This window comes from Caretta caretta, chromosome 4, assembly GCF_965140235.1.
Source record: "Caretta caretta isolate rCarCar2 chromosome 4, rCarCar1.hap1, whole genome shotgun sequence".
NCBI classification, from domain to species: domain Eukaryota; kingdom Metazoa; phylum Chordata; order Testudines; family Cheloniidae; genus Caretta; species Caretta caretta.
In genome coordinates, this window is record NC_134209.1 from 117730638 (window position 1) to 117755409 (window position 24772).

A 24772-nucleotide genomic window follows, 5' to 3' on the forward strand; every position below is an offset into this window, starting at 1 on the left:
CCCTACACTTTCCAAAAACTTCCTGGATTGCCTGTGCACCATTGTATTGCTCTCCCAGCAGATATCAGGGTGATTGAAGTCTCCCATGAGAACCAGGTCCTGCGATCTAGTAACTTCAGTCAGTTGCCAGAAGAAAGCCTCGTCCACCTCATGCCCCTGGTCCGGTGGTCTATAGTAGACTCCCACCACGACATCACCCTTGTTGCTCACACTTCTAAACTTAATCTAGAGACTCTCAGGTTTTTCTGCAGTTTCAGACTTGAGCTCTGAGCAATCATACTGCTCTCTTACATACAGTGCAACTAGATAATACTTAGTCCTGCCATGAGTGCAAGGGACTGGACTAGATATCCTCTCGAGGTCCTTTCCAGTCCAAAAATTCTACGATACTTTAAGCTTTATATATCAACTTGAAAAAGTAATTACCTTTCCAACCCCTCTACGCCCAATCATTTTCCACATCAGAAAATGTTTGAATAAATAATGTTATTTGGAAATACAGAAACAGAACAGACAATTCAGAACACCATATGATTTAGTATTTTTTAGTCCTGCAGAACCAACACAGCTCTGGGCAAGTAAAATTCATTTTTCTTCTTTGCACATCAACAGATTTATTATAACTGCAGATATTTTGCAGATAATTGCAGACAAATTGAGCATATATGCTATGAAATTTAGTGAGCTTTAAAAAGTTACACAAATTATGACTGCATTTTCTATATCCCTCTCATCTTCTCTTTCAATCACTGTGGTCAAGAAACAGAGCAAGATGACTGGGGTCTGAAATTAGCAGAGGAACTCCTGTTGCAAGATTTCATAAACCTGACAAATTATCCCTGCGGAAGATTTTGTTTTGCACACCTTAGCACAATGAATTTGTGTATTGGCAGATGGGAGAAGATAGACAGTGAAAAAATTGTCAATGACATCTTTGATATTTAATACTAAGTAGAAAATCAATTTCTTGAATCAAACAAGTACAGTTATAAAAAGACTCTGCATTTCTCATTTCATTTTCCTCTGAATTTGTTATATTCATGTCTAGCACAGAATCAAGAATAATTTGTATGAGTTTCCTTGAACTGCAGACTCATCACCACTAGTAAATGAGGTTACACATTTAAGTTTAGCTATTTTTAAAAATCCCTGATTTAAAAATATTATAACAAGGGGCACTTGTCTAGGAATTGTTTTGGGGAAGTTCTATAGCACAGGCTATAGCGGTCAGGCTAGAAGATCACAATGGTCCCTCACCTTAGAATCTATAAATCGATTGTTAAGTTTATCACTAAAATCCTAAAAATATTGTAACAGCTGGAGAACATCCTCTGAATTTTTGTTGTCTACAATGTGTCCACTGTGGCTAAAATTTAAAAACTACATACATCTATAGTTATCTAGAAATTATAAAGCACTGGTCTCCATTACTGCGGGTGAGACAATCAACATACCACTAGATAAATAACAAAAGGATGACTTGATATCTGTTAGACAGATGGCCACAGTGGATGGTGTTGAGAGAGTGTAAGATTTGAGTGAAAATGTTTGTAAAAAAGGATCAAAATGTATGTGTTATTGTATAAAGGTCAATACCAAGTTAACTGAAAGCTATTAAAATCCCTGTCCCTTTAACTTAAATCATCCTGTGTAATATTATTCCACTTTTTATTTTAGCACAGACATGGTTTACAATGTATATACACCGATTTCTATTTTGCATTTGAAAATGTACACAAATTGAAAGAGCAGCTTGTATAGCAGTTTTGTCCTACTGCCAATTACAAGTAGTAATTTTTAATTCAACCAGATTTTATCTGAAAGATCATATTAAACATTTACAGAAAATGGAAGCAAAAGTTGGCTGTAAAATCATTCACAGTTTTAGGTAACTGGAGATTAACAGGCAAGAGTGTTTTTGTTTTTCTTTTTCTTGTTCTTTATTTTTTTCCTTGAGAATGTAGCGTGCTTCACATATGATCTTTTAACGATATCCATTTTTATCTTCTTGTTCTTTTTTAGCCTGTGATTTCTGTCAGCTCTGGAAAAAAAAAAAAAGATAGACAAACCCATTACTACATGCTATCAAAGTACAGGGAATTATACATTGTCATATACAAATACATAAATACAAGTTAAAAGACTGGACTGTTCATGAGCAAAAACTCAGAAGTATCATCACAAAAACAGCTATTAAAAGGAACATTTTCTTTGAAATTGGATTTGTGAGAGTTTAATCTCCCCAGGGATAAGTTTATCCACTTTAACTCGAACACTGACACAGGATCACATTTATTTTGCACTATATATATATATATATATATATATATATGTAAATAAAATCTTTACTCAGTCGTATAATTTTAGATCCAAATGCTTATAAACATTTAAAAGTGTATATATATATATAATCACAGATCAAATATAAAACATGGCAATTGTTGATACTGCATGTTCAATACTGAACTTCTCTGCTCACTTTACTATTGAAAAAAGTACACAATGTTTAACAAACATAATAATCTGCACAGAATACAGGAATGAAAACCTAAATAATTAACAAGTGGATTCTTTTCCATCTGTCATGGGCATCCAACATGCTATCAACTCAAAACTACACAATCTTTGTACTAACAATTGCATACATTTGCAGGTGTTTACATTAACTAGCAAAGGAAGCCCATGTTAATCCAACAATTCAATGCACTAGAAACATGTGGAGAATAATAATAAACAGTGGTCTGTAAGAACTACAGTATTTCAATAAGATATAGGTCTTTGATCTCACCAAAACCTGCCGGCATGCAAAGTTTCATGGAAAAGCAAGGTCACACTTATTTTCATGTAGATTTTACTTCTTTGAGGAAAAATATTTTTGGAAAAAATTATGAATGAGGATTTCCCCTACATTTTGGCTATATATTATCCATAATTAGAATGATTGGAAAACAGAAATGTTCAGCTAAGCCTTGCATTGATATTAGGTAGCAAATTACACCTGAGCTGATGTAGTATGGACACAAAATGCTAATATAGTTTTTGGACTGTATATACAGAGGCATCTACTCATAGAGCCACAATTTCTGCCATCTCACCTATAAAAAGGAAAGGTTAAAACACTACATCATCCACTAATAAGTGCACATGCCTTACTAAACTTCAGTAACTGCATGATCTTATTATGGTCATCTTGGTTGCTCTGCTTTGGACAAAAAATAATGGATTTAAACTCAAAAAACTAAAACCTTACAGTAATTGTGGTTCTTAGAGCGGGATCCATGTGGACAAAACATCTCTAGGTGAATATGAACCCCATGTACACAAAATCACTCTTTTGGCCAACTGATGACCATGGAACCATCCAATGAGAGTCCCTCACTCAAATGCATAAAAGCAACACAGTCCCAACTGCTATTCAGTTCCTTCTTACCACCCATGACAGTAAGATGGAACACAAGTGTCCTTGTCGCTCTATCTCAAGGGTTCTCAAACTGGGGGTCAGGACCCCTCAGGGGGTCGCAAGCTGTCAGCCTCCACCCCAAGCCCTGCTTTGACTCCAGCATTTATAATGGTGTTAAATATACAAAAACGCATTTAATTTATAAGGGGGCGGGGAGGTTCGTACTCAGAGGCTTGCTATGTGAAAGGGGTCACCAATACAAAAGTTTGAGAACCACTTCTGTATCTTCTCTTATTGTTTAGTTCTACCTAGTGTTAGTTATTTGGTAGCTAGTTAAGCTTGTTGACAAATTAAAATCTTTCCCCCCATTTTTAATAGTTACCTTGGTGTTAAGGCAGTGACTATGACTGAGTCTAAGTTTCCAGACTTAGAAACTTGTCTGGTCTGCGAGGCCATTCAATGATGGACATATTAAAGTGCCTTTATTACCTTAGAGAGGGGTATGTGCCTGGAATATGCTCAACATGCAGATCTTTTTTCAAAACATACCCACGAAAGGCCAAACACATCTATTTAAAATTGTTTTCATTAGAGTGCTTCAAGTGAGAGACTGAGCTCTCTAGAAAGAAGCTCCTGTCTCTTTTAAAGTCACATCTACACGTTAGCTGGGGGTGCGAGTCCCAGCTTGAGGAGACATATGCTAACTCTGATCACGCTAGCACACTAAAAATAAAATGAAGCTGAGGCACTGTGAGCAGCTAGATGCGCCAAGTACTTGCCTAGCACCTCCAATGGGCATATATTTTTAGCACACTAGCTCAATCAGAGTTAGTGCAAGTATGTCTCCTTGAGCTGGGAATTATACTCTCATGTTAAAGTGTAGACAGCTAAGTCTGGCTCAGCCAATCATGGGTCTCCTAAGCTTCTTTAAAACCCAGCACTTTATCAAAACAGGCAGAGTCTCTCTCAAATTCCCCACAAAAGTTAAATAGATTGAGTGAGGGGCTCAAGGACAGGGTGCATGTGCAGTCCCAATGGACACTGTTGGCCAAAATATGACCCCAAATCCATGAGGCAATCCATGTGGACAAACACTTGAAGTAGTCGTATCTCCTTTTTATAGACAAGGCTGAAACAGAGATTAAATGACTTGGCCAAAGTCACAAAGGATGCAAGCAGCAAACAGCATGTGAAATGAAAACACTCTCAGAACTTCCTCAATTTATTCATTATCACAGACAACTTGAGGTTACTGAACAACTGTTTCCCTACTTCTATCAAATCATTTTCATGAAATAATAGTCACGTCCCACAATTGAGAGGTGCAGTGTCAAACTTACTTGCCAGCTCTTTCAGTCACAGAAAGATTAGGACAGGTGCTGCGTTTGTGACCTGCTCCACTACAAATAAAGCAGACAGCTTTAGCACTCTCACAAGTGTGACCCTGAAGAACACAGCGATTGCAAGTGTTGCAGTGAATCCAAGCTGAAAAATAACAGGGATTTATGATTTTGAAAAGACTCACAAAAATATATTAAAATTGAAACATGATTCTAACATCAAGAAGTTTACAGATTGCTTGCAATTTAAAAAGGTATTTTAAGGTTTACGTTTAGTTTCTATTTCACCAGCCATTTTTTTGTTTTCACTAAATGTGCTGGGAGAAAAGAAAAAAGGAACTAGGGACTTCCCCATTAATTCATTGCTTTTCTTTTAGTAAATCCAATAAATTGATAAAACTGTTCTGATGTAGTAGTACTATATTGTACTAAGCTCATCACAGGGATGACAGTCTTAATCTTGGAAATATGATACAGTAGTTAAAGTAACCAAGAAGCTTTGGCTCTGAATTGATAAACTAGTCCTATGTATGCACAGACAGCTCCAAATGAGAGTTGCTGAGCTGTTTTCATGTATCTGAAATGATAAAACACCTGGCAGGGAGAGGGGACTAGGTTAAGAACCATTTATATATGTTTATAGAATTCAGCTGAGAAATCTATGTAAGAATTTTTTCATGATTCTACAATATACAGGAATCAGACTATTTAAGTTCTTCTATAACTAATACAGAAGGAATCTACTGTGCCTTGATTCAACAACAAAAATGTTTTTGCGCAGCTGAAATCCACTCAGACAAGCTGAATTTTGGGGGCTGTCTATGGAAGTTGTTTTTTTTGGTTTGGTATTTTTGCAAGGAATCATTGTGTCTTTTATAGTTTACTATTTTCATTTCTAGTTTTTGTTTTGACTTCTTTGGACTATAACTTATATAGTAAATGTACTTGTATTACTTAGAAAAATATTTTCTGTACTTACAGGGCTTTACGCATTTTTTGCAAAGAAAGCAATGTTTCCATCGCCTTCCATCCTGTGAAATAGATTTTGTAAGTAATTTGTTAATTTTAAACACAAATATTTTCAAACATTACTAATGAAATATGTACTATAATTTTAAACTGTACTGTACTCCCAGTCTTCCTGGCATACATCACTGAAATATTTCAAAAATATGGCACATGCATGTACATAGTTGGCATACACAGATACCCTGAAAACACATATCCTGAGCATCCTTTGGCAGCTGTTAGCAGAACTGATGTGCCTTAAAGGATAGCATATTTTTCCACCTTTCCAAACACAGGAAAAATGGTACATGGAAGCATGCTTTTGATGAATGGGGTCATGAGGGTGAAGGGCAAATGTGTAAACTTCTGGTGTCCTTCTTCCAACCCAAAATCAATCAAAAAGAGGAGACAGAAAATCCCACAGGACCTGATCAATAGCCCAAATCAACAGAAAGCCTCCCATACTCAGTTCCCTGCCACGAAAGATATACTGTCAATATCAGGACGGGTTTATAACAAAAGTATGCAAATACATCACTTTACAAGTGCTAAAATTCCCTTCCAGAAAGAGGGACTTACTTTTGATGTACATGAATTGCAGATCTCACAGTGCTGGTTCCCTGAACTAACATATCGCTGACACACAGAGCAAAACCTGAAACAAGCAGTTACAAAAGTATTGGTCTGCTGTTTGCTCAGAGAACCTTATCAATGGATCAACTCAACAAAAAGTTGCACGAGGAATGCAAATTTAGTTTGGTAAATTTAAAATCTCACTATCAAGCTATGGAATAATCAATTTGTTTTTTGTTTTTTTTTAAATACTGGCTGGAGTCACTTGCGCATACACTGTAAGCAAATCCGTTTATACTTTACCTGTAACCCTCTTCCACAGGAAGTACTATCATACTTGGGGAAATGTTGGTGAAAATACGAACAGGAGACTGTTTACGGCCCGTCTTTCCATGTTTATAAAGTGCATGATTATCATAGTCTACCTAGAAAATGAAGGCATAGGAAGAACAAATTAATTAAAAAAACCTCTAAACTTCCTCCCAAGTACTATGCTAAAAAGTGACAATGGCATTTAGCATGTTTACTCCCTTTCTACACCCTCCAAGAGGTTCATGTTTCTATGAGTTAGACTCCATCCCCAGTGCAAACAAAATAGCAAAATTAAATTATAAACTCTAGAGCAGATATTAGGTCATCATTATTAATTAGTGTGATTAGACTACTGGGGGTGACTCAGGGTTCCTATCACTTAACCTAGTGCATCTTCCCTTTTTATTACACTTTTGCGCGGGGTAAGGTTATTTTACAGTTGCTGCGGAGGAAAGAGATATATCTCCTTTGTTAAAATAATCCATTACTTAAATGAAAACTGCATCCAGTTTGCTCAGCCTGGCAGCATGAAAGTTCACAGGCTAAGAAGCATTTCTCATCCCACATAAAAAAGTTTTAATTACAATTACTATTTCTGAGCCTAGTGCTGGAAACTGGTTCCTTGCTGTAGAAACTGCCACCTTGGACACTACCAAAATTACAGAGCCAAAAATGTAAACCTGTTTCCCATATAAACATATACAGCGTTTAAAAATATTCCCTTCTTTCCTCAGGCCATTGAACTGAAGTTAAGACAGGTTGGAAACTACTTACTATTGCTTGTCTTGGGCTCTCAGCAGTCAGTGTCAGAATTTCACAATAATAGACTACAATCACGCATCAGACTTTCACAAGAGATGAAGCTCAGAATGAATTTTTCTATCTTAAAAACGTGCTGCATGGTTTATTTAAATAAGCATTTTCCCAAACCACCATGTCATAACTCAATGCAGAAGCAAACACCAGCCCTTGTTACTAGGAAACTGGCTTAATTGAATAAGTAAGGCGAGTTCTACCTTCCTAGCTTTAATTGTATGTATCAGTAGTGTGATGTACTCAGATGATATAGTGATGAGTACAATAGAAATGTAATATTGTTAGGACACCCAAGTCATTTTACACAATGGTATAAAAAACGGATACGCATAGTTCACCAATTTTAGTACAGAATATAAAAACATTTGTTTCACAAGGAAAGATGTTTTAATATATTTCTAACAGACATCCATACAACACAATTGACCTCACAGATACAAATCCTTTGATATAGTACAACACAAACAATTTTACAAATTACATCTATCCACTCATGGAGCCAAAACCATTTCATTGCTTTATCCCTGACGCTTCGAACAAGCATTTGCAAAAAGAATGTTTGCAGTGGTATACAGATCCCATTTCTAGCCCTGATGGGTTGTGAGAAACAGACCTTCAGCTTTTCATTGGTCCAGGATTTAAAGTTATAAAACTTCACTGGCCCAATGGGTAAGAGAAATTCCACGTTTAGGAAAACAAAACTGTTTGGGTCTTATTTATTTAAGAGAGCTGTTTGAGTAACTCAAAGAGCTTGTCTACAAAGGGATATTCAGGGCAAGTCTACACTTTAAGTGCTGCATTCATGCAGCTGCACTGATGGAGTTAAGCCACTGTAGACACCAAATAGTCTCGGGGAGGTGGATTAACTGAGCTGATGGGAAAGCTCTCTCCCATTGACTTAGTGAAGGGGTGGGCAAACTACAGCCTGGGGGCTACATCCGGCCCTCCAGACATTTTAATCTAGCCCTTGAGCTCCTGCTGGGGAGCAGGGTCCGGGGCTTGCCCCGCTCTGGCACTCCAGCCAGGGATCGGGGTCAGGGGTTTGCTCTGCTCCACATGGCTCCTGGAAGTAGCAGCTTGTCCCCCCTCTGGCTCCTACACGTAGGGGCAGCCAGGGGGCTCCACACGCTGCTCCCGCCCCAAGCATGGCTCCCACAGCTCCCATTGGCTGGGAACCGCAGCCAATGGGCACTGCAGGGGCGGCACCTGCGGATGGGACAGCGCACAGAGCCGCTTGGCCATGCCTCTGCGAGGAGCCAGAGGGGGGACATGCCGCTGCTTCCAGGAGCTGCTTGAGGTAAGAGCTGCCCAGAGCCTGCACCCCTGCCCCAGCCTTGATCCCCCCCTCACTCTCCAAACCCCTTGGTCCCAGCCTGGAGCACCCTCCTGCACCCCCAACCCCTCATCCCCAGCCCAACTCCAGAGCCCGCACTCCCAGCTGGACCCTGCACCCCAACCCCCTGCCCCAACCCGGAGTCCCCTCCCACACCCTGAACTCCTCATTTCTGGCTCCACACCAGAGCCTTCACCCCCTCCCACACCCTAATCCCCAATTTTGTGAACGTTTATGGCCCGCCATACAATTTACATACCTAGATGTAGCCCTTGGGCCAAAAAGTTTGCCCACCCCTTCACTAAGTCAACAGCACAGTTAATCTACCTCTCTGAGAAGCAGTAGCTATGTTGGCGGAAAAAGCTCTCCCACACAGCACTGTCTACATGGGGGGAGGGGTGTGTGTGTTAGGTGGGTATAACTATGTTGCTCAAGAGTGTGGATTTTTCCACACCCCCGAGTGACACAGTTATACTAATAGAGGTCTGTAGTGTAGATCAGCCCATAGAAATATTAATCCAAATTAACTAAAGGTGGGAATTTAAAATGGAGTAGCTATACTGCATTAAATCCCTGTGCGGACACACTCATTCAGAATTAAAGCAGCCATATTCACTTTGGAAATTAAGTAAATTAAACCGAATTAAGGCCACTTTAATTCTAAATGAGAATGTCCACACAGAGGTTTAATGCAGTTTAACTAATCCATTTTAAATTCAGACCTTATGGCTGGTTTATGCTGAAAACTTACATCTCTCAAGGATCTGAAAAATCCACCTTTGAGAGACATAGCTGGGTTGATGGAAGAATTGTTCTGTTGACCTAGCTAACATTTCTTGGGGAGGTGGATTAACTACAGCGACAGGAGAACCTGGCCCATCACTGTAATGAGTGTCTACGCTGAAGTCCTGCAATGGTGCTGCTGTAGCATTTTAAATATAAACATACCCTTAGTTAATGATTAACTTTTCTGAATGACCCCATGTGGGCAAGCCCAAAGCTTTGTTATATTAAAAGCATCTCAAGTGAGAAGGATTAGTGGATAGCGGGCTGCTGAAGTGTCAAAGGAGCTTGATGAAGGCATCACAGTGCTCCACAGTTTATCTGAGAGATCACCAATATAAATGTGGAATATATGTATCAGGTTAAGAAATAACTTGACAGATGTGGTGTTTGCTCTGCTGCACAGTAAGGCATGAAGTTGAAGACAAATTGCCTTTTGCACAGAAGTATTTTGATTATCTACAGTCCAGCCCATTTTAATTTCTAATATATGTAGGGTAAATTAAGAGCATTAATTAGATTTGGTCATACCTGGTAATCCATCATACTGAAGCTTGGGAAAAACTCAAGAATGCGAGACTCAAAGAAGTATGGAAATATCCAAAAAATGGGCAACTCTTTGCTACTGTGATCTAATAATAAAAAGATTCAGATATATTTTTTGTTAAATAAGGAAAGCAGAATGAACTGCATGAAAATGTAGTTTTATTTATGCACCCAAAGCAGTTATGTGTGTGAGAATAGCTCAAACGGAACCAATTCCGTTAAGAGGGCAGAATGTTAGCCAGACCACTATGGGTAGTTAGCTTCCACCTGGACAACAACCAAGGACAGGTGTAAGTGACATTGATTTAATGTTTTATCCACAAAACAAACATAGAAGAAATTAAAAAAAGAAAAGAAAATGAAACTTTGTATAAAGAAAGTGATTTGTTGCAATGTCAGGACATTAGTCAAGAGCACCTCAACCATTAGTTAAAACATACATTTAAATTTAGCATATTGGTCTTACATCTTTAGAAACTAGAATGAAAATGTGTGCATCAACTCAAGAGTCAGGTACCATTTTAAACAGTAGTTTATTATTACGGGGTGATGAAGTTATTAACTCCATCATCTTATTTGCTTGTAACACATACCTTCCTCTTGAATCTCTCTCCATGTTGCAATCAGCTTTTTGAAACTAAAAGCCAAGGGCTCCACCAAACCTCCAAATGGGGGGTCAGTCACCAATATGACTCCTTCACCTTTCTCTTGATGCAAGAATTTTCTACAGATTTCATGTGCAGCCTGCAGGAGATATAGGTTACTTTCCAGAAAATGAGCTCAAAAAGTTTAAGGACAGCATTGGGCATTATTAAAAAATGTGTTTTTTATAAGTGTGCAGTTTTCTTTTAGAAGTCTGAAAATGTGTTTTGCATTTTAATTTTTTTTTAGTGAATTTAGTGTTTGTAAAAACTGATAGATTAAAAACACTGAAAATGAGTCTTTATATTTCATAGGCTAGATATAGTAAGGATAGCAACAGCTCGAGCTTCCTAACACTGCCCTTCTTATTGGGTCCTAACCCTGACCTGGAGAGATGGAGGCTGCTAGGAGTGAGAGAGTAGCTCAATCTCAATGCCAATTCAATATCTGCTCTTTTCCCTTGGTTGGCAATTAGTGCAAATTATGAATGCAGATGGAGAATAGCTACCCCACTAGGAATTAGGATAAATTCACCAGTTCATTCCATATCATTACCAAATCTATTACTTTTCAGAAACCAACATTCCATTTTGGAGCTGGATTTCCACTGATAGCCTTTCACATCTAGATTAGTATTCTACTAACATCTGTTAGGATATAGATATTCAGGTCTGTCTGTAAAGGCCTATACTCCAAGAATTTAGGTGTATTCTTATCAGTTGGCTAGTTCTAGAGGTATAAAAGAAAGAATCAAAATCACTGTCTGCTGGTGTAAGGGCCTTCTCTTACTGTGACAGTCTGAGGCCCTGTTCTTAGCTAAGGCCTTTGGCTAAGCAGCAGAGGCAGCCATAAACAGGGAAGTGAATGGTCACATCCTCACATTCCAAACTAGTCACATTGAAATAAGGTGCTATTGGGCTGTTAGGAATACAATCCTGTCCTGATAGTTCCTATCACTTCCAGAGAAAGGGAAGCGCCTAGAAAATGTAAAAGGAAACTTAGTTTGATAGCATCCTGTCTGGCAAGAACTCACTTATCAATAGCTGGGATGTGAAATCCTCACTTCTGTATTGTCTTGTCATTATAGTTCCCACTTTGCTATTGTTTGTCTGTATAATCTCTGTCTGGTTCTGTGATTGTTCCTGTCTGCTGTATAATTAATTTTGCTGGGTGCAAACTAATTAAGGTGGTGGGATATAATTGGTTACATAATCATGTTACAATATGTTAGGATTGGTTAGTTAAATTTCAGGAAAATGATTGGTTAAGGTATAGCTAAGCAGAACTCAAGTTTTACTATATAATCTGTAGTCAATGAGGAAGGGTGTGGGTGTGGGAGATGGGAACAGGGAATGGGGGTAAGGAAATTGGAATCATGTTTGGCTAAGGGTAGGAATGGGAACAGGGACACAGGTGTAAGGCTCTGTGGTGTCAGAGCTGGGAAGGAGGATACTAAGGAAGGAAACTGGAATCATGCTTGCTGGAAGTTCACCCCAATAAACATCAAATTGTTTGCACCTTTGGACTTCGGGTATTGTTGCTCTCTGTTCATGCGAGAAGGACCAGGGAAGTAAGTGGGTGAAGGAATAAGCCCCCTAACAACATCCTACACAATCATGTACTGTTCCTTCCCCTATGAACCATGTCCAACTCTGTCTGGTGGAGGGGGAGGGGGGAAATCTTTATAATAACTTCTATTCATAAAAGTGCAGTGGTTCGATAGCCTCAAATAATTTATTATACTATTATGTATACACTTCTATAGTGCCAATCATTTGAGACTTCCCATAAGTTAAAAAATTAAACTACAATGGGGTATAACTATCCCTAATTCACTTTTTTTTCCCTTTTTCTTTTTTTTTTTTTTAAAGTGAGACACAGTAATACTTTAATAGAATGATAAAGGATTGGATTTGAACCAAGAAGGCAAGGAAAGTTTATTATGGGCCTGAAACCTCAAATAGCTAGTTTCACTCCTGAACGTTAGTTTTCTTTATTATTTTTGAGTCAACGTTAAAAGCTATGGTTTATGATGCAAAAATATGAATCCTAGGTGAAACCAAACTAAAGGGCACTGCTACAGATATATTATTATAAACTGGTATCTACAATAACAACGGCTCCAGAGGAGACTAACATTTATTGTGTAAAATTACTTGGATGAAGGTATTGTCAGAAACAATCTCAAATTTGTAGGTTATATTACAGTATGGTTCCACTCTGGAAAGTGACTATAAATATGGCATTGTGGGGTTGCATGTTTCTTTTCAATGATTTCCAGACCCAAAGTGATCAGTATACCAGTAAAAAGATGTTTTTGCTAACTGTCAACGTTACATATTTGTCCTCATTTCAGACAGTCAAGCTGAGATATTTCGATCTTGAACACTTGTAGTAAATCCTGCCCTCAGTGGACCAGTGTAACCCCACGGTCTTCAGTGGGACTTCAATAATAAATTCTACTAGTGATTCACAAGTGGGAAGCTTGTTCCCTCTTCACTGTGTTGGATCTGCAAGACTAACTGGAGTATAAAGCAGCAGCCAGCAGATAGGATTCTGAAGACACAAAGGGAGTAATCTGCTGAGAAGGGTGGGGCCTTTTTTTCTCCAAGTCACTTCTCAGAGTGGATCCTCACTTCAAGCTAGTATAAACAGAAAAATAAGATACAGCAGAACTTGATCACTGAGTACACCAGCTAACAGAGCGCCAACTACTAACGATCTGGGATTGAGGAGGAAATTTTCCTGTGGATGGATTATTGTCCATTATAGGACTTCTGACACCCTCCTCTGAAGGATCTGGCTTTGGCCACTGTCAAGACAAGATACTGGACTAATGGGCCACCATTCTAATCCAGCATATTCCTAACTCTGTTGCATTCCTCAATATTGTCCATTTGAGATGCTTTCTTTCTTATGTAAGAAAATAACTTGTACTGACAAACTCTCTCTCTTTAATACAAAATAACTAAAAAGTATTTAAAGTAAAAGTAACTAAAAATATTTAAGTAGCACTAGTTAAAATAGGCAGTGATGTCCTTGGATATAATGGTATAAGTTACTGAAGAAATTGACACTGCTATTCTTTGATCTAAAGTAGAGTTTGCTGGGCATTACATTATGGTAACTATTTTATAATATGTTTGACCATATCAGTAATATGGACAAAGTTCTACATGAACAACATACACAGCTTTGAGAAAACATTCAGGGAATTTGACTGGCCCTTACCTCTCCACCAAAGAAATAATGGTTAAACATATTATAGTGGCAGAAGTCTTCCTCTGTATAAAACTGTGAATACCTGTAAAATAAGTTTTGAATGTAATAGAAAACATAAATTCCTGTATGTTAGTAATAAGATTTAGGGTGAAAACTTGTGAGCACAGGGCCATGACTGGTTAATTACAAAATATCTTGACAGGCTGAGTGCAGAGGACAAGTACTTATATTGGCCAATCATTGAGCTAGTTGGAAAACAAGTATACCACATGGATCCTGGCTAGGGGAAAAAAAGAACAGATGGCAAAAATTAAAAATGAAATAAACCACACAGAAAAAATAGTTTGTGTATGTTCCCCATACAGACAGACACTTAACAAAACCTACCTGAAATCAATATCTAGCAGAAGGCTTTTAACACTGGACTCCTGTTCTCGTGATGCTTTTAATCGGATCAACTCATGAAGCCTGAGGTAATTAAAGCAAAGCAGTTTAACGTATCATATCATGAGTGCTTCAGAAAATAGTTAACTAGACAAAGAATGACCAATAGTTTTCCAAAGAAAACAGCTTATTTTTCAGATGAAATCACACTGAAATCTCCCAAATTCAAGTTATCAATCTTTCAGTTTCACTACTATTTAAAGTTAGAAAAAAACATCCCATTACCTGAAACACGATATTAGAGATGATAAAGCAGTGGAGATTGTTGAGCCCAACAGAATTCTCAATACTTTTTTTTTTTTTAAATAAAGAGAGGCTTCTTGTGTCAAGGAGAAATCCAGTGCACTTCAGTGCCACTACCATGGAAGACAGCAAAATTCTACTTTCTAATGAAAGAAGACTGTTGGTACTTCACTATAATATTTATAAGGCCTTCCCTTCCTGTATCTTCATAAGATCTTCATGAGCTGCTTTGGCAATACCAAGTACCTCAAACCAGAGCTCATGAAGGCACTTTAATGTCACATACAGAGGGAGAGAACCCTTCTGCTAGATACTGAATCACGTAAGAAAAAGGACTAAGCAAATTAGGTCTTGTCTATACTACAAAATTAGGTCGATTTTATAGAAGTCAATTTTTAGAAACTAATTTTATACAGTTGACTGCGTATGTCCATACTAAGCACATTAAGTGGGCAGAGTGCATCCTCACTACTTGTGGCTAGCATCAACTTACAGAGCGGTGCACTTTGAGTAGCTATCCCACAGTCTCCACTGCCCATTGGAATTCTGGGTTAAGCTCCCAATGCCTGATGGGGCAAAAAAATTGTCGCGGGTGGTTTTGGGTACATGTCGTCAGGCCCCCCCTCCCTCCTTCGCTCCCTCCGTGAAAGGAATGGCAGACAATCATTTCGTGCCTTTTTTCCTGGGTTACCCGTGAAGACGCCATACCATGGCAAACATGGAGCCCACTCAGCTCACCGTCACCGTACATTTCCTAGGTACTGCTGGCAGGTACTGCATTGCTACACAGCAGCAGCTCCTTGCCTTTGCGATGTACGATGGCTATCAGTCCTACTGCACCATCCCCTGGGTGCTCCTGGCAGACCTCGGTGAGGTCGATCAGGGGCGCCTGGACATACATGGCTATCCTCCTCTTAGAGCACCGAATGGGAGCCAGAGACTCCAGGTCATTCTCTTCTTTAAGTTTTGTCTCATGGAGATTCAGTCCTGCCTGGAATATCATGTGAGCTGGAGGCCTCTCCCTCAGGCTGCTCTCCCAGCCAGCAGCACCGCGCGGTCGCACCTACCCCAGCCTACCCCTTGCTCCCATGGCTCATGAAGCCTGGACAGTAGTAAGAGGCAGTTCAACTATAGGCTGAGCAAGTGCAGAATGGTGGTAGAATGTGCCTTTGGACATTTAAAAGCTCGCTGGTGCTGTTTGCTGACTAGGTCAGACTTCAGCGCAACCAACATTCCCATTGTTATTGCCGCTTGCTGTGTGCTCCATAATATCTGTGACAGTAAGGGGGAAACGTTTATGGCAGAGTGGGAGGTTGAGGCGAATCGCCTGTCATCCGATTTTGAGCAGCCAGACACCAGGGCAATTAGAAGAGCACAGCAAGGCGCGCTGCTGCGCATCAGAGAGGCTTTGAAAACCAGTTTCATGACTGGTCAGGCTTCGGTGTGACAGCTGTGTGTGTTTCTCCTTGCTGCAAACTCACCCCCTTTGTTGATTTTAATTCCCTGTAAGCCAACCACCTCCCCATCTCGAAATAAAGTAATTATTGTTTTGAAACCATGTATTCTTTCTTTATTAATTAAAAAAAAATATGAGATAACGGACAAGGTAGCCTTGGTGGGATGGGAGAGGAGGGAAGGACAAGGCCACATTGCTTATTGTAGCCACACTAAAAATCAAACTGTTTGAATGACAGCCTTCTGTTGCTTGGGCCATCCTCTGGAGTGGAGTGGCTGGGTGCCCGGAGCCTCCCTCCCCCCAGTTCTTGGGCGTCTGGGTGAGGAGGCTATGGAACATGGGGAGGAGGGTAGGTGGTTATAGAGTGGATGCAGTGGGGGTCTGTGCTCTTGTTGGCTTTCCTGCAACTCCAACAGATGCTTCATCGTGTCCGTTTGCTCCCCCATTAGCCTCAGCATCGCGTCCTGCCTCTGCTCTTCGTTCTCACTTAATTCTTTCCTGGCCTCTGCCACCGAATGCCTCCATGCATTAAGGTGTGCCCTATCAGTGCGGGAGGACTGCATGAGCTCGGAAAACATGTCATCGTGAGTGTGGTTTTTTTGCCTTCTAATCTGCGATAACCTCACGGACGGAGATGATAGGGGGAGCATAGAAACATTCTACGCTCTACAGTTCTGGGGAGACTGCATGGTCACCTGTGCTCCTGAGTTCGCCACGCTGACCAAACAGGAAATGAAATTCAAAAGTTTCTGGGGGTTTTCCTGTGTACATGCTAGTGCACCAGAGTTCAAAGTACTGTCCAGAGCAGTCACAATGGAGCACTCTGGGATAGCTCCTGGAGGCCAATATCATTGATTTGCATCCGCACTACCCCAAATTCGACCCAGCAAGGTCCATTTTAGCGCTACTCCCCTCATTGGGGAGGAGTTCAGAAGTCAATTTTAAGAGCCCTTTAGGTCGACGGAACGGGGTTGGTTGTGTGGACGCAGTCATTTTTAAAATCGACCTAATGCAGCTAAATTCGACCTAACCTGTAGTGTAGACCAGGGCTTGGTAACAAGAATTTCTTGCAAGACATATTGATGCTCACTAACATACCTTGGTGTGCCAACACAAAGCACTCTTTTGAATCCTAGAGCAATAATAAGGTCCAGCAGAAACTGACAGCTTCTATCTGCAAACAAATACTGTGCATTTGTCTTCTTATTCTTCAGTGGACACAAAAGTTGACTGGGCCTTTGTAAATGGGCAATGGAGAGATCACTCAGTATTTGATGGCCAGAGTGTTTTCCCCACTCCATTGGCAATAGCAACTGCTGGCATTCTTGACAAAATTTCCTTTTTGATAATGGCAATAGACCAAACTGCTTAAACCTTCAAATACAAGATAAAATGAGGAACCAATTTTAGAAAACAAACTATTGAATGAAGGTATGAAATTAGTCCAAGTATTTTATAAAAGTTTAAACAATACAGTAGCACTATTTCAAAGGTACTGAACCTCAATCAATTAATGGTTAGGAAAAAAAAATGTTCAACAGCATGCTTGGGAAAAGCCTTACTTGACAAGAAAAGGGTGTAGCATGGGGGCTAACTGTGTTGTGAATCTCAACAGAGATTGGTATACATAGAGAAGAGCCTATTCCTGCTACCAGCTAATCAGCTACTCCTTTAACTTAAGTGGTAGAAGCCTGTTCCTTTGGTGCTAAAGGTTCAAATGACCGTAGTAACTGAAGATATTGGGCCCCCTCCAGACTTCTAACAGCAACACGGTCAGCAATACCCTTGGACTGGGGCAAAAACTTCTTCTACAAACTCTGGAGTAGGATGGTTAGTCTCTAAGGTGCCACAAGTACTCCTTTTCTTTTTGCATATTCAGTAGTGTACATTTCTTTTGTGCTATCCAGCTCACTTAGTCGAGTAATTGGCTTTCATTTTTATATTATTTTCCAACTGCATTCACTACTTGTTTTGAACTCCTACTACTGCTGACCTACATTATTACCTTAGCGCCCACGATGTGCTAGGCATTGTCCACTCATACAAAGATACAGTCCCTGCCCTGAAGAGATCACAATTTAAGGAAACTTTTCATGTAATTTTATCTTCATAGTTTATTGGTTCTTATTTTCCCAAATCTTGTCTGTAATTTTTCATATTTTTAATCAGCATAATGGAGGGATGATCAGTACATATGATGTACCTAAACTATCTACATGCTCATATTTAGTAATGAAAATGCACATAGTAACAATACCTTTCCACGTTCTGTCTGTGTGACAAAGAGGGTTGACAACTTCTATTAACTCCTTCTCGTGCTGAAAGTCTACCTTCTAACACCTGTAGATATAGAAAATGTAAACAAAGATGTGAAACTAACTATGCTATACGAAAAGTTCACACTTCTCTGTTGAAAAAAAAAGTATGGATTCCCAGAAGACCTAACATTTCTATTTCAGCATCTGACTATCCCTGCAAAAGATCCTACTACTCAGAAGAATTCCCACAATCCCTGCAGAGATCATGGCAGCATTCAACATACTGGAAAGGTGATTCCCTGAAAAAATTCAAACAGCCTATGAAAGGATAGATTCCCTTCTTTTCATCCTTCTACAATAATAAAACCAGGAGTGGGAAATCAAAAATGTTCTGTTGCAGTGGAGTGAGAGAAGGATTTACCCACTGTTAAAGGATGCCACAGTCTTAAATGAGATTCTAATCCCCTTACGGAGTATAAACCTGGTCCTGCCACCAAGGACAATGAGAATTTTGCCATTGGCTTCAATAGGTGGAGGATCAAGGCCTTGTAGCTGTCCTGAAGGTATGACTGACCCTCCCCAAGTATTTTAAAAATATTTATTTTATTCCTATAAGAAATTCACACTTCCTGTCAGATTTTATTTAACCTTTTTAATGCAGCTGCAAAACATCTATAAAGAAGCGACAAAACTAGTTTATTTAAAGGACACAATGGAAGGCTGTGAAGTTTAATGGACTAGGAACCAAGGAACCTAAAGTATGTATAATTCCTGTATGGACACGTCTATCCACTGGCAACACCACTTCACTCCACACAATCCAGCGAATAGCCATCTCACACAGTTTTCAAGTTAGACAACTTTTCATCACTTCCAAACAGCTGGGTTTGAACAACAGACCAAATGGTGAAAGGCTTAAGAATCGGATTGATAAACGTCCATGCTAATATCATCCCCCAAGAAGTGAGTTTTAAGATCCAATTTGAATCATGCAGACATGTTGAGAATAGTATTGGAAAAAGAGATAAGTTACTGAATGTGAAGAAATGATAACACTAAGCCCAGTGGAAAGATACTGTGGCAAGCTATTCCCTCCGAGCTCCACCAATGCTCATCAATCCTAAGTTAACATTATTTTTAAATTGTCTGAGCAAAGACATACAAATCAGGAAAGGGTGCAAGGAACTGTATTGTGTTTTGTAATATTCACATAGAGTGACATTTAACCTCAGCTGTACTTCCTTTGAAAGCAAATCCTGTTTGAAACTGGATCTCCAGAGCTGCAGGGATATTTCACCATTTAGCCCATTCTCTTTGTCCAACAGCTGGAACTTTAGAAATAGTAAATATTATTGCTTCTCAGATAAAAGAAATCTTCAGTTCAAATATATACACACACACATACATATACATATACACACACACAGGAAAAAAAAACATTAACCATATCTTAAATAGTATTTTCTTACCTTTTCATTTTCCCACTGAAAAAAATTGCAGTCTTTCCTATCTCTACATGCTGAACAAGCATAAAATCTTCTTCCCTCTTCTTTTCCTTGGCTAATCTTTACAAACAGAAGAGTAGGACCTAAAGAAGAAATGTGCTGAGATCAGTACCTTTAAAAGAAAAAAATGCAATTTTTCCATTTGCTACAACACTAGCTATAAGGGATTATAGAATTAGATTTGAGATATATTTATGGCCATCCCTCCCCGAACCTGCCTACGTCCCCTCTGCTACAACTCGCCCCCATTCTCTCCAGCCCCTTCCCGTCCCGAGTTCCCTCCCCATCAATCTCCGCTGGCCTCTGCTCCCCTCCAACCAGCCCCCATTGTCCTCAGCCCCACCTTTCCTTCCCCCCCCCCCCGACATCCCTCCCTCCGCTCCCCTCCTCCCCAGCCCGCTGGCTCCCCGCCAAGCCCGCTGCCCCCTGCTCCCCTCCCGGGCTCCGTCCCACTGGCCGGGCTCAGGACTCACCGTGCGGGCAGCAAGGAGCGGGCCGGCCGGCCTCCTGCCCCAGCACCACCGCCACCCCCGAGCCCCGCAGAGTCCTCTCGCTTCCGGCCGCCGCATCCCCCATGTCAATCGCCAAACCCCGCTCCGCGGAAGCTGCCATGCCACCGTCCCGGCAGCCTCAGCGCCCGCCGCCAGTATCGGCTGGTGATGAGTCCTGCGGGCGAGAGAACCCATGCAAACCCCACGCTGCGTGCGCCGGCTGCAGCGCCACCCCGTGGCCGGAGGAGCGCCCGCCCCAGCTGAGTAGCGCCTGGGATTTGCAGCCCTAGTTAAATGACAAACATTAAGCGTTTTCCTCACTTCTGTCCCTTCCCTCGCCCCCATCCGCACAGAGAGCTGCGGCTGCACCTGCCCAGCCCAGGCCCCATTTTGAAATTTTATTCTCGCACATCTTTTAAAAACATGATCTCCTTGCTGGAGGTGGGGAGAGCTGAAGGAGTCCCACTGGCTCTGGGTTTTCTTGTTCTGCAGGAGCTGCGCCTTGGTTCTTGTCAAGGAAAAGTTAGCACATGTGACTCCATTTTGGTTTGGGGCCCACCATTGTCCAAAAACAAGCACATCATGCACCAGGAGGCGTGTTCCCTAGCTACTGCATTCCTGTGAAAATCCTCCTCCTTGTCTCCAGCCTGCCTTGACTCCAAGTATCTGTTCTTTCTCAGTCCCTAAACTCCCTATCTCCTGGCCTTTGATGTGAGGTCTCCCATCCTGATAATAAAAGTTACTGATGCATGGCTTTAGGACCGTGCTGTGTAATTAACATACTAGTTTAGCCCGAGGAATGCACCAAGCAGGGATAGGTGGTAGATAAGAAAAGGGTTTGTGTCATAAATATAAAGGGAAGGGTAAACCCCTTTGAAATCCCTCCTGGCCAGGGGAAAGCTCCTCTCACCTGTAAAGGGTTAAGAAGCTAAAGGTAACCTCGCTGGCACCTGACCAAAATGACCAATGAGGAGACAAGATACTTTCAAAAGCTGGGAGGAGGGAGAGAAACAAAGGGTCTGTGTCTGTCTGTGTGCTGCTCTTGCCAGGGACAGAACAGGAATGGAGTCTTAGAACTTTTAGTAAGTAATCTAGCTAGGTATGTGTTAGATTATGATTTCTTTAAATGGCTGAGAAAAGAATTGTGCTGAATAGAATAACTATTTCTGTCTGTATATCTTTTTTGTAACTTAAGGTTTTGCCTAGAGGGGTTCTCTATGTTTTTGAATCTAATTACCCTGTAAGATATCTACCATCCTGATTTTACAGGGGGGATTTCTTTATTTCTATTTACTTCTATTTTTTATTAAAAGTCTTCTTGTAAAAAACTGAATGCTTTTTCCTTGTTCTCAGATCCAAGGGTTTGGGTCTGTGGTCACCTATGCAAATTGGTAAGGCTTTTTATCCAACATTTCCCAGGAAAGGGGGGGGGTGCAAGTGTTGGGAGGATTGTTCATTGTTCTTAAGATCCAAGGGTCTGGGTCTGTAGTCACCTAGGCAAATTGGTGAGGCTTTTTACCAAACCTTGTCCAGGAAGTGGGGTGCAAGGTTTTGGGAAGTATTTTGGGGGGAAAGACGCGTCCAAACAGCTCTTCCCCAGTAACCAGTATTAGTTTGGTGGTGGTAGTGGCCAGTCCAAGGACAACGGGGGGAATATTTTGTACCTTGGGGAAGTTTTGACCTAAGCTGGTAAAGATAAGCTTAGGAGGTTTTTTCATGTAGGTCCCCACATCTGTACCCTAGAGTTCAGAGTGGGGGAGGAACCTTGACAGTTTGTTTATTGGCTAAGGTTTCCGATGCACGAGGGCAACATGCTTTGCTAAAAAGTATATAACCTTTGTATAATCTGTGTTCGGGGTCCCCTCCTGGCTAGCAGGGGGGCACAACGTTTCAGCATAATAAACTTAGTGTCTTTTGGGAACTCTGCAGTTGTGGACTTTGTTTATGTGCCTCAGCCTAGATTTGAACTGTGCATGACCTACCAGGTATAATTCGCAGCAGTTGTGTGTGTGTCCTCTCAGGTATAATTCGTAACATTCTCACAACTCTCATCATTTGCCACACTCAAAACAGGCTTTTCAAATGTGGGTGTAATGTAGGGGAAGTCTACTCCTTAGACTGCAACAGGAACCATTTGAACTGGAACTGTATTTTAGTAGGTTTTATCCGATTTTTCTGTATCACTGCTCTTGGAGTGCAACATCCATATTTTCATGTGTTTATACTTTAAAAAGTTACCTTTTAAATTGACATTTTTCATACACATTGACTTAGACAGAAAGGGTGGTTTTGCACAGGTAGGCCTCACGGTGGGCCTACTCTGAAATTTGACTTCAGCACAGGAAAGTTTACGTGTGCAGCTGATCCCTTTGCACAAGCGTTGTTTTCCAATTTCAGTCACAAACAAGTTTTTACTGCTGTGGATGCCTATTTCACCTACAGAATCAATATAGCTGAGAGTGGATGAACTGCATTCTATTCCTTCTCAATCAAAATTCTTAGTGAGTGCTCATTTATACAACCCCACTGAATATACGGGAGTTGCACAGATGTCACAGAGCAGAATTTAGCCCGCACAACTTTTGTTACAAGTCATAGATATGATAAGAAAACCCAGCTGGTGTCTCAGGTGCCAGGTGGAGGTTATTCACTGTCAAATAAATATAGAAATCAGCTACCACAGAATGCCCTTCTGACTGTGACAGTGGCTTCTTTAAGTAGTACTGGTTCTGAAACTAGGGAGTGAAAAGCATCTCTCCCTGTGGTAAAAGTGCAGTCCTTGTGACTCCATAGGACCTCTGCTCCTTCTCAAATGTTACATACATATACACACACCCCAGAAATTTAAAACAAGGCATCACCCTCCACTAAAACAGCAAAGAAAAAAGGGATGTGGAAAATCCTACTCTCTTCCTTGGTACTTAAGGATATGTCTACACAGCAAAGAAAAACCTGCAGCTGGCCCATGCCAACAGATTCAGGCTCATGGGACTCAGGCTTTGGGCTGAAATCCAGACTATAGGACCCTGCAGGGCCTGAGAGCCCAGAAGTCTACACAGCAATGAAACAGCCCCACCGCCCCGGCCCTGCAAGCCTGAGTGTCAACTGGTGAGGCCAGCCATGGGTTTTTCTTTGCTGTGTAGACGAGTAAGTGTGCCAAGTACATGCTATCTTGGACAACATATGGGCACAGAACACAAAGGGAAACGAGCAGGTAAAAATAAAATACCATGTTTTTAAGGTTTCAGAGTGGTAGCTGTGTTAGTCTGTATCAGCAAGAACAACGAGGAGTACTTGTGGCACCTTAGAGACTACAAATTTATTTGGGCATAAGCTTTCATGGGCTAAAATCCACTTCATGAGATGCATGCAGTGGAAAATACAGTAGGAAGGTGTGTGTATATATATATATACACACACACCACGAAAAAACGGGATTACCATACCAACTTTAACAAGACTAATCAATTAAGGTGGGCTATAATAGTGTGTGTGTGTATGTATATGTGTATGTGTGTGTGTGTATATATATATATATATGTATATATATATGTATATATATATGTATGTGTATATATATAAAAAAATCTTCCTACTGTATTTTCCACTGCATGCATCTGATGAAGTGGGTTTTAGCCCATGAAAGCTTATGTCCAAATAAATTTGTTAGTCTCTAAGCTGCCACAAGTACTCCTCATGTTTTTAAGAGTATCTAACTATAGATCATTAGGTAGAGTCAAGCTGCCTGCACTTGTTAGTTTCACAAGCATATTATTCACGGTATTTATAAATTCAGCCAAGAGGAATTCCTGTTTGCTCTTTACTATTCATTGGCAGGAGACAAGTTGTAACAGAGCAGCAGCACATACGTTTATATTGTGTAAGGGAAAAAGACAAACTGCAGAGTATTATTATTTTAATAACTTGTGGAGTGATTATAGAAATGGCAGTATTCAGGACTCACTGTTTTCTTCTGTTGTTGGTGCTTGTTAATTTAGATAGGTAAAGAATAGCTAAATAATGTAACCATTTTCAGAATACCTATTCTTGTTTCAGTCTCATCATAGATGAATGGCTTCAATGCCACATGGCTGCCTGAACAGCTTCTTCACAGCAGGTACTTGAGTCTCAACAGAATGTTAAGTACGCAAAAATAAAGTTAGTATCCAAGATATCCAACTGCTTATTAGAAATGTGTAAGTTTGTTAGTATAGTACTAATGGCATTGCAAGTGTTTTTTGTTGTACTCTTTCCCATTATATGTAATATTGAAAAACTTCTCAATGTTCTACACCATGTACATTTTATCTTGTAGAAAGTGATTTGGATGCAGACTTTACAAAAGATTAAGTTAAGGTCCTCTTCCTGCTTAAGAAATAAGACACTTTAGGCAAAAACTA

General features: G+C 40.3%; 1 protein-coding gene across 1 annotated transcript; it reads right to left on the reverse strand.

Annotated features, from left to right (window-relative positions):
* Positions 1–919: 919 nt before the first annotated feature.
* On the reverse strand, positions 920–20524 carry ZCCHC4 (zinc finger CCHC-type containing 4). The gene is made up of 13 exons (XM_048848692.2): positions 20355–20524; positions 19846–19964; positions 18376–18458; positions 17217–17492; positions 14363–14443; positions 13985–14057; positions 10705–10855; positions 10097–10197; positions 6625–6746; positions 6328–6403; positions 5720–5771; positions 4741–4885; positions 920–2041 (listed from the first exon to the last, which is right to left on the reverse strand). Exons 1-13 carry the CDS (start codon positions 20491–20493, stop codon positions 1900–1902), a joined length of 1560 nt encoding a protein of 519 aa, XP_048704649.2. The 5' UTR covers positions 20494–20524; the 3' UTR covers positions 920–1899.
* Positions 20525–24772: the final 4248 nt, after the last annotated feature.